Source organism: Phycodurus eques, chromosome 10 (assembly GCF_024500275.1).
Source record: "Phycodurus eques isolate BA_2022a chromosome 10, UOR_Pequ_1.1, whole genome shotgun sequence".
Taxonomy (NCBI): domain Eukaryota; kingdom Metazoa; phylum Chordata; class Actinopteri; order Syngnathiformes; family Syngnathidae; genus Phycodurus; species Phycodurus eques.
This window is the reverse complement of record NC_084534.1, coordinates 8072109-8086889: the sequence shown is the minus strand read 5'-3', so window position 1 is coordinate 8086889 and position 14781 is coordinate 8072109. Positions and strand designations below refer to the sequence as shown.

The window sequence follows — 14781 nt, the reverse complement described above, 5'->3', positions numbered from 1 at the left end:
TGGGTTGGCAGACTAGGTGCTGCTTATGGAGAGCCTCAAATGACTATCTGAGAATCATGGCTGTTACCAACACAACTCCACACAATATGATCTATTATAAAAACACAAAATAAATACCCAATTTGATTATAAATTCCTGTCCCAGTGGAAAGGGTCATTGAAGATGTCTATATATGAGGGGGAAAAGGAGACAAGTATCAATATAATAAAAATACAATTGAATATCTAGGTGCTTTTTGGGTTCTGCAAAACAAACCAAAACCTTTCCCTACCTTTGCATTGCAAAAACAATGCTACTGATGAAGTGTGTATTTTTTTTTAAATCTAGATTGTTTGTATTCAACTGCTAATAATGGATATTAAACTGACATTGGCATTACTTGGTATTACCGTATGTTACATGTCTGCTGAACTCAAGTAGAACAGGCATTCATTTCAAACATTATTTTTGCATATTGCTGTTGAGGGGATTATGCATCACGCTCAGTGTGGTTTGCTGGTACTAAATTCCAAACGATAAAGGCATATTCCTGAAACTAATTTCCTTTGACATGACATTCAATCCACTGCTGGTCTCGTTTCCTCCATTCTCAACCTTCTTCCTCCCAGTGAACACCTTCCACAACTCTCTTGCCAGACATTATTAAAAACATGTGCAGGACGTCAGAGGTTTTCTGCATAGATTGACATAACAAAAGTTGGGGGAAGAAAAAATGGCCCCAAGATTCTAAATGAAAACATAGCCTGAAAGTTAATGTCCCCAACAATCAAATGTGAACATTAGGGCAGAGGGGGATGCAAAAACAACACCTTTTTTTTTTTTTTTACACCCACACCAAAAAAGGTCAGGTTCTAGAATGCTGTAGCAACTCATAAGGTGGAGACAAATTCCGCTTTACAAATGACATGCATAAATGATAAATTGAGCATTACATACTGTAAGTGTGATCCATGGTCTCAGGGGCAAAGCCTTCAAATGCATTATCCACAACAGTCACGCACTCTTCCAGAGCCAAATCTGCACCATGCAGAGAGCACATGTGGGGGCCTGACAGCATAGAGACTAATTCCTGCACATCTGCTGGCAAAACTCTCCAGTAACACTGCTGTCGGGCATTTGGTGGTTAAACAGGTCTCGGAAGAAATACAACCAAGGTAACTAAAAAGAACTGGATAGATTAAAATGCTCTGGTCAAGTGTCAGCTCAGGCTAAATGTGGGGATATCACTCTAAACTCAGCAACACCAATGTGAATGATGTGTGTGTACAGTTATAGTGACAAGAGGCCCAATCCATCAGTTATGCAGTGTTAAAAGGAGTCAAACATTAATCTTGGAAGTGGTGGATGTTGGTAAAGCAACACATCACAAACACTACCATCTTTTCAAGTGAGGAAATCAACGATGACACTCAATGACGTACGGCGAGGTTCATAGCTGGTGAGGCACTGATATTTGAGTCAGAATTACAAATTTACAGTTTGAGCCAAACATAGTGGTGTACAATGGATCCCCGCATACTCGCGGCTCGGCAACTGCGGGTTCACCTTTTCACAAATTTTTTTCCCACCAATTTTTTGCAAATCTTTTCCACTTTATTTTCCAATTTCTTATCTCTTTTTCGTTTTTGGGGGGGGGGGGGAACCAACTCTGAAAGTGCTTATTGGTGGTATATATGTTTTGGGATGTGGGAGGAAACCGGACTGCCCAGAGAAAACCCACGCAGGCACGGGGAGAACATGCAAACTCCACACAGGCAAGGCCAGGATTTGAACCCCGGTCCTCAGAACTGTGAGGCAGATTTGCTAACCAGTCCCCACCGCGGGTGTGTGTGTGTGTGTGTGTGTGCGTGTATGTATATATATATATATATATATATATATATATATATATATATATATATATATATATATATATATATATGTGTGTGTGTGTGTGTGTGTGTGTGTATATATATAGGGCAGAAGGGGGGGAGTCTAAGTTATCATGATATATTAAGCATTTTTTTATGTTTTTAAGCATGTAAATTAAGACCAAAAAAACAAAAACACTAGGTTACGAAAAAACAAATATTTTTGTAAAGTGTCTTATGTTTCTTAAACTGATTTAGGACAATTTTGCAGTGCTAAATCTGAAAATGACATCCATTTCTCGTTCAGGTTTATATGCCAAGTTGTGCCAGTTTATTAATCAAACGTTACAAACTTTGCTTACTGTAAATTGAATAGTAGACATTGATCATAAAGGATAAAAACCTGTAAATTGAATTTTACATCATTGTTCAAAATTCAGCGCATGAACCTCCATTTATTTGAACTGCTAAAGCAAAAATACCTGTACATATAAACAAAAATGTGGCCATCGTTCAAAAGGTTGACCTGACTGAGCAAAACCGATGTAATAATTGGATTCAGCACATCAAAATTGGCCTAAACCCACTAAAAAAAAAACTTAAACAATAAATTTGTTGTTGACCGATGTAATTGCTTTAAATCGATGAAAGAGTTAGTAATCGGTTTTTATGAGGATCTCTGGGCCCCAAGCAATTGCTTATGTTTGTCTAATGGTAGTCAGCCTTTGTGAGGCAGTATGTTGTTTGCCTCACCTTGTTCTTTTATCTGCAGTTTTATAAGATAAGCAAAAACGTACCAGAAATAATTAAACACATTAGCCTTCCTATGGAAAGATAGAGTGAAATAAGTGTCTGTAAACATTGGGGACGTGAACAGACACTTGTGAATAGCCTCTGCTGTTGCAGTTCTATAATTTTACAAAAAGATGGTGCGGTTGCTTTGCACTACTTCTGCTTTTGAGGGATTTGGCAAGCTAAGGCTGCCGCAATTCGTGTCTATCCATTCCATCCATCCATTCTCAACACAGCTTATCCTGGTTAGGGTCACGGGGCGCTGGAGCCTATCCCAGCTAGCTTTGGGCGAAAGGCGGACTACACCCTAAACTGGTCGCCAGTCAGTCGCAGGGCAAATATAGACACGGGCAACCATTTGCAGTCACATTCACACCGTCACTGAGTGGGAACTGAACCCACACTGCCCGCACCAAAGTCCGTTGTGGTAAAGAAGGAGCTAAGCCGAAAGGCGAAGCTCTCGATTTACCGGTCGATCTACGTTCCTACCCTCACCTATGGTCACGAGCTGTGGGTCATGAAGAACAAGATCCTGGATACATGCGGCCGAAATGAGTTTCCTCCGCAGGGTGTCCGGGCTCTTCCTTAGAGATAGGGTGAGAAGCTCGGTCATCCGGGAGGATCTCAGAATAGAGCCGCTGCTCCTACACATCGAGAGGAGCCAGATGAGGTGGCTGGGGCATCTGATTCGGATGCCTCCCGGACACCTCCCTGGTGAGGTTATCCAGGCACGTCCCATCGGGAGGAGACCCTGGGGACGACTCAGGACACGCTGGAGAGACTACATCCTACGGATGGCCTGGGAACGCCTCGGGATCCCCCCGGAAGAGCTGGATGAAGTGGCTGGGGAGAGGGAAGTCTGGGCGTCCCTACTAAAGCTACTGCCCCCGCGACCCGACCTCAGATAAGCGGTAGAAAATGGATGGATGGATATGCAAATGTTTACTCTCCAAGATGCAAATGAGACTTTGCCTTCCCTGCCCCCCTGACAACATCCTTGAAATACTCCAGAACTCAATCAAATGCAAAATTGCTATGACTAATATTATGCCTCACTTATTAATTGACAAGAATACAGTGAAAACATTTGGTTTTTCAAGTTTACCAGAATCGAGAGGGAGACCAATCTTTGAGATCTAGTACAGTAGACAGGCAGCTCTGCAATAGTTACGATTCGATTTTCAACTGGACATTTAAAGGCTGACCAATGTAAATTGGAGCAAAGCCAAAATACCAGCCCAAGAAATGAACTAATGACTATAGCATTGGTTAGTACAGCTTATAATACCATGATACCAGAAACCGTGCAAATATGATCTTTATGCAACATGAACAACACAGACATGACACCGGAGTAATATAGTAAATGGTAAGAACATGGATCATATAGTACAATCATGCCATGTCAGACAGAATTTCTGAATCATTGCATGTCCACTCTATTCTTGACTTTTGTTTTATTTATTTAGTTTAATTTATGGACAACACCATGTGTGCAATGCAACTATAGGCCGAGAAGTCCATTTCATGCCCAAATACCAGTTTTATTTTAGCCACATTCTGCCACTGTCATCACTGCCCACTGCTAAATGATGATGACGATGGCTCTACTTTTTAACTTGCATAGGGCCCAAACGGCCAGGGCAGATGTTCTGAACATGAAACCCTTTTCCTGATGAGTCTCGTCTGATGAAAAGGCATTACCACTGAGAAGACAAGAAATACGGCAGTCACACTTGAATTAACAAAATGATGAGGCTGTGTAGACATTCAAACGACTAATTGTGTGAAATGAATGGCGGACGCTACTATATCATCACTGCAGATCGCAGAAACACACCCAACCACACTTCGTCAGGTCAAGTCATGTCAAGGACCTTATCACCAAAAGTCAACAGGTCATCTCAGGCTACTCATCACTGAAAGTGCAAATACTATAGATAAGGTAACACAGTAGCCCACACGCTTATAACCTCCCCTCCCAACACCAACAACCCTCCCAGCAGAAATCTCTGAATCTCCACTATCCATTTCTGACAATCCACCCTTCATTAGTACATTTTTATGGCGTTAAAGCCATTTTATCTAATAATAAAAAAAAAAAACATCAAGTGGGAGGCACAAATTGTGATGAGTCCAACAACAGTAGCCTTCATTTTGAGTATGTTGAAGAAAAACACATTTCACTTCCCAAACCCTTCCATTCTTCCTTCTTTGCTTTCTCTGCTTTGTCTTGGTCATATGAGGGTGCATTAAAAAAAATATGGATCAGTGTGCATAGAAAAGAGGATATAAGAGTGATACCCCTCATCTTTCCATTTCAACCTACAGCACAGACGATGAAAAGTGCCTTCATTGAAAAGGACATTTGGGGGTCAGTTTGGATCTGCTGCTTGCTGAATGAGATAGTTTTAACATCTGAGCAGAAGAAGTGGAGGCCCAGATCATGGCTTTTTATGTCAGCTATAACCAAGCATATACAGTGGGTACGGAAAGTTGAATAACCCCTAAAAGTTTTCATTATTTGTTATATTGCAGCCATATGCTAAAAAATTTTAATTCATTTTTTTTTCATCATCAATGTACACACAGCACCTCATATTGACAGAAAAAAACTGAATTGTTGAAATTTTTGCAGATTTATTAAAAAAAGAAAAACTGAAATAGCACACAGCCATAAGTATTCAGACCCTTTGCTGTGACATTCATACATTTAACACAGGTGCTGTCCATTTCTTCTGATCATCCTTGAGATGGTTCTACACCTTCAGTGGAGTCCAGCTGTGTTTGAGTATACTGACTGGACTTGATTAAGAAAGCCACACACCTGTATATATAACACCTTACAGCTCACAGTGCATGTCAGAGCAAATGAGAATCATAAGGTCAAAGGAACTGCCTGAAGAGCTCAGAGACAGAATTTTGGCAAGGCACAGACCTGGCCAAGGTTACAAAAACAATTATGCTGCACTTAAGGTTCCTAAGAGCACAGTGGCCTCCATAATCCTGAAATGGAAGCCCTTAGGGACGACCAGAGCCCCTCCTAGAGTTGGTTGTCCGGCCAGACTGAGCAATAGGGGGAGAAGAGCCTTGGTGAGAATGGTAAAGAAGAACCCAAAGACCACTGTGGCTGACCTCCAGAGATGCAGTCGGGAGATGGAAGAAAGTTCTAGAAAGTCAACCATCAATGCAGCCCTCCACCAGTCGGGGCTTTATGGCAGAGTGGCCCGACGGAAGCCTCTCCTCAGTGCAAGACACATGAAAGCCCGCATGGAGTTTGCTTAAAAAAAAAAAAAAAAACACCTGAAGGACTCCAAGATGGTGAGAAATAAGATTCTCTGGTCTGATGATTATTAATTAGCAATTATTCATAACATAGGAAAAAATTACTCAATTTTCATTAACCCCTGCAAAACTGCAATTGGATAACAGTATTTTAAATAATCTGTGTGTGTCTGTGTGTGTCTGCACATGCGTTTTTTTTTTGTTTTTTTTGGTGTGTGTGTTTGTATTTGTGATTGTTAAACGTTTTGAAAATACACAAAAATATGTTGGGCTTAGTTTATATTACAACTATAGAAATAGTTGCACTGTGATCTGTTAAGGTTATGCTTCTATAAAAGGGAGCCCCCCCCCCCCCCCCCCCCCCCCCCCCCCCCCCCATGTTAACCAGTCATTTCTGAAAGACTAACCAAAGACGTATGAAAATAGGATACATCTACAGTAGAGGAATATTTTGCAATTTCACAAACCCAGCCGGGCTGCCACTGTGTTCTATGGGTTCCCTGGTCAGAGCTAAAGTATTTATGGGTAAACTTGGAAACGTATTCAGAATACGCCTGATGAAGGATTTAACAAGGTAAAGATAATACAGGAAGACATTTTAGCCGAGTTAACGTTGCCGCTTATCTAGCTGAATTGTCTTTCTGTGTAAAAGAACTTGATAAATCTTGTGGAGTGACTGCACTCAATAGTCAATCAACTGGGGCTCAAGGTGCCTGAGACTGTCAGTTTCACTTACAGCTACAGTCATCATACCCACTACATCAATAAATCATCTAATAGCTCATCTCCGACTCATTACGCCATTTGAAATTGGTGCAGTTTATATCAAATTGAACGTCACCTTACAGAGCTTACATCAAAAGCCGAGGGCACATATTCACTGAATTAGCTGATACTCCAAACTGAAGTGCGATGGGGTAGAGAGGGAAACGTGGAGGAAAGAGAAGAGCGAAGAGTTAAAGTGAACAAAATCAGATGTACACATTTCTGGACAACACTGAGGTTAGCCTGCCACCTGGTGGTACAATAATGTAGTACAAAACATGCAACTCGTGTACGTGCCAAATCAGTGATGTCAATTATTTCAGAGGGGATATTTTGTTATTTTCGTTTGTTTGTTTGTCACGCGCAGTGCCATACAATTTTCACTGTGATAAGGTGACAATATTTTGTTTTCCCCACTTGAACTAAACATTCAGAAGGTGGGTATCTATGGGTGTACAATTTGGTATTGGCAGTGACAATATCTTTGTTGTTAATGTCTCTATTGTAGTTGTAGTCACTATTTCACAACTACAGACCCTTTCCCAAAAAAAATATCATGGAAAAGAATAAAAAGAATAAATAAATAAATAAAATAACAGAAATATTTGGTTGGGAATCCCTTTGCTTTAATCACTGCCTGGATGCGCCGTGGTATTGGCTGGAAGTTATGGAAGCCCAGGTTTCTTCTTTGTTTTTGGGTCTGGTGCCCTTCATTTTCCTCTTGATAATACCCCATCGATTCTCAATGGGGTTTAGATCCGGCGAGTAGGCTGGCCAGTCAAGCACTGTGATGGCATGGGCATCAAACCAGGTTTTGGTGCTTCTGGCGGTATGGCCAGGGGCCAGGTCCTGCTGGAAGATGAAATCTGCATCTCCATACAGATCCTCAGCAGAAGGAATCATTAAGTCCTGTAAAACAGGTAGACTGTTGCGGTGACCTTAGATTTAAGAAAGCAGAGTTTACCAACACCTGCACTGGACATTGCACCCCAAATCATGACTGATTGTCGATATTTCACACTGGACCTCAAGCAGCTTGCGTTCTTTTCTTCACCCGTCTTCCTCCAAACTCTTGGATCTTGATTCCCGAATGAAAGGCACACTTTACTTTCATCGGAAAAGAGGACCTTGGACCATTGGCCAACAGTCCAGTCTTTCTTCTCCTTGGCCGAGTTGAGACGCTTCCTACATTGGCTCAGGCTCAGAACCGGCTTGACCCGAGGAACCCGACAGTTGTAGCCCATGTCCCGGATGCGTCTGAATGTGGTGGTTTTTGAACCTGTGAACCTTTGCTGGTGCATCTTCTCCTGCCATTTTGTCCTTCCACTAGACTTTCCATTGATATGCTTGGACGCAGCACTCTGTGAACAGCCAGCCTTGTTAGCTATGAACTTTTGTGGCTTACCCATCCTATGGAGGGTATCAATGATGTTCTTCTGGCCAGTTGTCAAGTCTGCAGTCTTCCCCATATTGAACCAAAATGAGACAACTGAACCAAACTGAAGCAATTTAATGACACCTGGAGAAACCTGTGCAGGTGCTTTGAGTTTAGTAGATGATTACTGCGTGACACTCAGTTTAAAACATTTATGGCCTGCAACATTTGTGCTGATTTCTTCACAGTATTCACATTTTTTTTATTCCTGATTTTGTGGATTTTATGACCTGGAAGTCCAAATTCTGTAAAAAATAAACAAATAAATACTTGAAATTGTTTAAATTGTGGTCCCTGAATCTATAATGAATGAAAGTTTAACTTTTTGAATGGAATTATAGAAATAAATGAACTTTTCCATGATATTCAAATTTTTTGGAACGGGTCAGTATGTCACTGTCCTTTTTGCGTTTGTCCTTTGTTGTTGTTCCAATTGTTTATATTCTGTTATATTTTAGTTATTGCCATCTTTGCTGTCCATTTCTGTTTTAAACCATGAATTGTGAGGTGGCATTCCAAATAAATTTTGAATAAAAACTAAAACCGGATGAGTAAAGTATACCACTCTCATACTGATTGACAAAGGATGTTGAAGAGGACAGGCTTTGAGCATGACCATCATGTGTTACAAGTTATAGTTTATTTAAAAAAAAAAAAAAGAAGTCTTAGCAATTATGAAAAATACGTTTTAGTATGTAGTGGCACAATCGCAATCTCGGCAAACATTTTCTTGTGGTTGCAACCTAAAAAGGGTTTCAACTTAACACACAAGTGAAAGTTTGTCATAAATGTACCTTTTAATGTCTTATATACAAATAGCTGTCTTTTTAACAAACAAGTAAATCTTTAGGCAGATGACTAAATCTTTAAGCAGATTACTGAAGATTTAAATTTGAGTTTAGTTCCCCTTTAAAACACCTGGAGACTGTTGACAGTTTTAAATTGTGAAAAAAAAAATGCATAATAGGCTATCAGGAAGTCGAATCTCAAATTCAGGAGGAGCAGTGTGGTCTACGTCTTTTGTGGACTTGGAGAAGGCGTTAAACCGTGTCCCTCGGAGAGTCCTCTGGGGGGTGCTCCGGGAGTACGGGTTACGGGCTGTTCGGTCCCTGTATGACTGGTGTCAGAATTTGGTCCGCATTGCCGGCATGAAGTCGGATTCTTTTCCAGTGAGAGTTGGACTCCGCCAAGGCTGCTCTTTGTCACAGATTCTGTTCATTACCTTCACGGACAGAATTTCCAGGCGCAGTCGTGGTGTTGAGGGGGTCCGGTTTGGTGACATCAGTATTACATCGCTGCTTTTTGCAGATGATGTGATTCTGATTGCTTCATCAAGCTGTGATCTTCAACTCAAGCTGGAACTGTTCGCAGCAGAGTGTGAAGCGGCTGGAGTGAAAATAAGCACCTCCAAATCTGAGGCCATCGGAAAAGGGTGGAGTGCCCGCTCCAGGTCAGGGAGGAGATCCTGCCCCGTGGAGGAGTTAAGGTATCTTGGGGTCTTGCTCACGAGTGAGGGAAGAATAGAGCAGGAGATCAACAGGCGGATCAGTGCAGCGTCTGCAGTGATGTGGATTCTGTATTGGACTTTACACCGATTTTATCGGCCTGATCGGTATCGGCCGATAATTAGCGTTTTATGCTGATCGGCTTTAATGTCATAATTCGCCGATCCGAGCAATGGCTCAGCAAAAGACATTTTCGTCGCCATCTTGCACAGTATATTTAAATCCAAAAGCTAGTTTATTTTTAGCCTTGTCGCAAGTCTTTTGACGTAATACTCTAAATATCTGACGGCCAATAAAGTTATTAAAAAAATAAATAAATAAACATGTCAGCGGTGTGGGACAGACAACACGTAATGCCCGGATCAGACTACAAGACAAATTTGCTTTTTCACGATTGCACTATGACTCCTGCAATAAAATCTTGTATTCCGATACCACCGCCTCCCGTTTTTTACGATCATAGGGCTTTATATTGTCAACTCAAATGCGACCGGATACACTCATTACCGTGGCGACGACAACAAGAGTGGATCGCGCTGACTGTATTACAAGGACAAAATGGGGTGTGTTGGTGGTCACCGCTGCTCAGGAGAGAACGTTCGTTGGCTTCCTTGAGGTATGTTCCCGTACATTTAATATAATACGGCTCGCAAGCAGGCAACAAAACGTTATGTGGCCTAGCAAGCTAGTGGTAGCACTAACAGTTGTGCGTAAACATGCAGACGTTCTGTCGAATCATGCTCTCAAGTTTCGGTGTGGGTGAAGTAATTCAATTACAGTAAGTTAGCACCCATTATTTCTGTCATGTTGTAATGTTGGTTTGACCTGACTGATTAGAATACACGACCTGACTAGAGGAGTGATTTCCAACCTTTATGGAGCCAAGGAACATATTTTACAATTGAAAAATCTCACAGCACACCAACAAAAAAAAAGGTCACAAAAAGTGGATACATTAATTACTGCATGTACTTCCTGCCATCTAATAGAAGACATTTGTTCTATCTGTCACTATGCCTCACTGGTACAAATAGATTAACAAAGACACATTATTTATTGTAAATATAATTATTTTTGCGCAATTAAGTACACAAGTATATACAGTAAATGAACAAGTCATTTAAATAGACACATTACTCCATCTTGTGATTGGATCGGTTATCGTTTTTTTTTTTTTTAATGCGGTGATCGGCCCCAAAAATCCTGATCGTGTAAAGCCTACTCTGTATCGGTCTATCGTGATGAAGAAGGAGTTGAGCCGAAAGGCAAAGCTCTCAATTTACCGGTCTATCTACGTTCCTACCCTCACCTATGGTCAAAAGGGTGGGAGGGTATGGTGGGTCGTGACCGAAAGAGAGATTACAGATACAAGCGGCCAAAATGGGTTTCCTCCACAAGGTGTCTGGGCTCTCCCTTAGAGATTGGGTGAGAAGCTCGGTCATCTGGGAGGGGCTCAGAGTCGAGCTGCTGCTCCTCTGCATTGAGAGGAGCTGCACTAGATGAGGTGTCTCGGGCATCTGGTTAGGATGCCGCTGGACGCCTTCGTGGTGAGGTGTTCCGGAGATGTCGCACCGAGAAGAGGCCCCAGGGACGACCCAGAACAAGCCGGAGAGACTATGTCTCTCTGCTGGCCTGGGATTCACCCCTCCCCCGGAAGAGCTGGACGAAGTGGCTGGGGAGAGGGAAGTCTGGGCTTCCCTGCTTAAGCTGCTGCCCCTGCGACCCAACCTCAGATAAGCGGAGGAAAACGGATGGATGGACAGATCCATAATAGGTCTTAAAATAAATGGTAGACTATATTTAAGCTTAATTGGATACAGTGGCAAAAATAATTTATGCAATGCAAAATAGCCTGTTGAATATAAAATACATCACGGACCAATAGTTTAAAACTTGTTTGCAGGTACCATGTTCTGAATTTGAGTTCACCAATTCAAGTTCGCTACTTTGTGAACTAAATAAGACATACCACCTTCCTATTTCTATAGCCCCATTCCCATGCTTGACCTCCTTGCATCATCCCTTAATGTGGTATCATGCTCATCAGGAATGTCTTCTGAAGGCTATGTAATGAATATAGACCACAGGTAGGACCCCAATTAGTTGGCGAGCAAGAGAGGAAAGTGGCACGCCATAGCACAAACTTATCTTGACAGAGTGGCCAAAGGAGGGAGATAGGGGGCTTGTGAAGGGGGCAGAGAGAAAATGGATTACCTTCCTGACAAACGTCAAAGCCAATCACCACACAGGATCCTTTGCTGTTGCTGCGCCACATATCCCTGCTGCCACCGCCTCGATTCATCTGCCTGCGTTAGTATGCACGCAGGTCGTGCACCACGCTACAAATGTATTCATTTATTCTGAGTCCCTCAGAGAAATCACAGTGTCTTGTTGTCCTTTTTCCCCCCAGCTGTCCAGATGGAATTTGCGTGAATAACATCAGTTTAGTGAGGCAGAAAATAAGTACAGGCTAGCACAGTGGAGGGGACTAGATTACGCTCTCTCCTACCTCAACACCCAAAAAAAGAAAAAAGACAGAAAGACAAGTGTCACCTTCATATACTTTTTTGTGTCTCATAAAATTGTCTTATTTTCTTAGTTGTACACTGAGAGGGAAAATCAACTTAGAGAAATTTTACTGTCTGTACCATTTTTAGACTCAAGAAAATCAGGAATCAAATGCCTACATTTGGTGGAAAATGTATTAAAAGAAGTAATCTATTATTTTTTTTGCATTAAAATGCAATAAAGAAATAAGTTAACATAAAATTAAGTTTTGATGTCAAAGTAATCAGATGAATGTGTTTCAAAACTAACTTAAGAATCATCAATCATAATTTCTATCGCAAATAAGAGCTATCCAGGTAAACCAGTTTTATAAAATCAGTTATGACAATTTAGAAAACTAACAGATACAACCAACATGTTTGTGTCAATTTCATTCAATATAAATGTAAAATGTAATTAAAAACAAGTAGAACATTTTAAAATAAAAACACAACATTGAAGGGAGTCCTTAGAGTGATAAATACTTGCCCTAGTGTAAATATTAGGAATAAGAAAACAAGAAATAATCCCACCTCTCTTAGAACTGTACTCCCAAATCCTCTGTACAAGCCTCGAACACCCTGTTTAATCAGACAGAAAAAACATACTTATGGACACTTAAACATTGTCTTTGAGGTATGCAGGTTCGGTGTACAGAACATTGGAGAAATGGAACAGCTACATGGTTTGAAAAAAATAAATAAATAAAATGCAGACAAAGTGCCTCCACAGTTGTACCTCTTCCCTGAGTGCAACTTTAAGCATGTGGTATGTGCTGGATGAAGGAGACGTTTGTGTCCTCTGCTTTACTACCTCTGTTGGCACACGGATCAGACACGCAACCTACAGGACGGAAGAAACAAATTAATGTGAAACTCTTGTTTACTCAACAATGAACTCAGGTTGTAAGCTTTGCAGTAGGGCTGCCTGCAACAATTAATCAAATGGATCAAATAATGTGATTTAAAAAAAAGGTCAAAGCAAAATCTCTGCCTCGACGCTTCGCAGGGATCATGTTTCCACACGGACTAATGGTCGCTGCAGTCGCACGCAATAATGGCGCGATGGAAGTGTAGGAAACAGTCCGTAAAAGACAGAGAATGTCCAAAGTTTGGGATCATTTCACACTTAACAAGGAAGATAAAGTGCCAACAAAAGTTAATGTATCAATGTTAGCTAATTTAATAAGTGCGTATGTACCTTTGCAAGTTAAAACATATTGTAACACCCCCGCAAATGGTCAAGGCCGCACTTTCAATCACTTTATTGAACGAACAGTAAGAAAACAAACACATAATCAGCACATTTATACACGAGCTGCCGATGGCCACAACTCACGCCGAGTCACCTAACACACACACTGGCTAACGGGTTAGCCAGTTAACAGGCAGCCAACTCTCATTCGCTGATGGCCATGTCTGTCACTCACCAGGTTTAAAAGGCCTCACCTTTCAAAGCTGTACACACTCAAAGTCACAGATACTGCAGTAGAATGTAAAGATAGGGATAGGCAAGTGGACAAATATAATACCTGCACAATATTTTGTAATGATAATATATACATAATAGATATAATGCAAAATAAATGTTTTATTCAATTAATCGATGGGATAATCATAGAATACGCGATTCCAAAAATATTCAAGAGCTGTAGCCCTCCTTTGGAGAGTGAAGAATGATATTTGAACAGATTTGTGCTAGTTTGTTCTGGTGCTGCATGTTGATCTCAAAATGCATTTCCTTCTAAAGGGTCTTTAATACTGCGCACATTTTGTAGTTAATTCGTTTTGCAGTACATGGCAAAAGTTGTGGGTGTGTCTTCCCTATTGTGCTCCAGCCAAATGAGCAGTTACAGGCAAATTGGTGATTTAGCTCCCAGATTTTAGCCAATTATGGCAGAACAAACAGCACACATTGCACCTGAGCAACGGGTAAAAAGGTCACCAGGAGTACTGTGTCTGTATCTAAACAACATGCGTTACCATCAAACATGGAGCTAAACTGGGACACCTACGAACACACCTCAGGGTCCACGGTTTCAACTCATCAACCATATGTCAAAAACAAACATGAGCTGCCAACAGGTAGTGAAGACAGAAGTGAATATTCCAGCTTCATAAATCCCACCACCCTAAAAACGGACAAAGCTGCCCATCTGGCCACTTGATTTCCAACTTATCTCACATCTGAGTGGGACCCACAGGTGGAGAGCCTCCCTGCTGTGGCTCCAGTCAGTCGAGCAGATGCCAAACTCCCAGTGTCACTCTCACCACTGCACAGAGGAAAGAATGCACAATGAGTTGCTATAAAATGAATTGTGACCCTTTTCAGTTTCGCTTCATCTCCTGATTTAGCTTCAAGCGCCAACTTAAGTTTGAGGAGATTGTCCCTTGAGGATATTGCTTTTAAACCCAATGTGGGGATAAAGGCTATACTAGCTGTGAGAGGACCCAATTTACAGTCATCCTCAGCCAGACAAAAAGGTGACTTGGGAACAAAGTCTGTAATTATAGGGAAGAACTGACGTGATGAGTGTGCAATCACAAACAGTTGTTGCATGACAACTGACTCAAAGTCAAAATGTAATTCATTTATTGTTGT

General features: G+C 41.3%; 1 protein-coding gene across 3 annotated transcripts in view; it reads right to left on the bottom strand.

Annotated features, from left to right (window-relative positions):
• slc25a26 (solute carrier family 25 member 26) overlaps positions 1-14781 on the bottom strand; it is an 84165-nt gene that overhangs the window by 56644 nt on the left and 12740 nt on the right. For 2 of the 3 annotated variants that reach the window (XM_061687860.1, XM_061687861.1), the window contains exons 4-5: positions 12919-13023; positions 12714-12761 (exon numbers count right to left, since the gene is read on the bottom strand). The exons of the other annotated variant lie outside the window; for it this stretch is intronic. In XM_061687860.1, coding sequence (XP_061543844.1) covers positions 12714-12761; positions 12919-13023 — 153 coding nt within the window. The remainder of the gene's footprint in view (positions 1-12713; positions 12762-12918; positions 13024-14781) is intronic. 3 annotated transcript variants of the gene reach the window in all.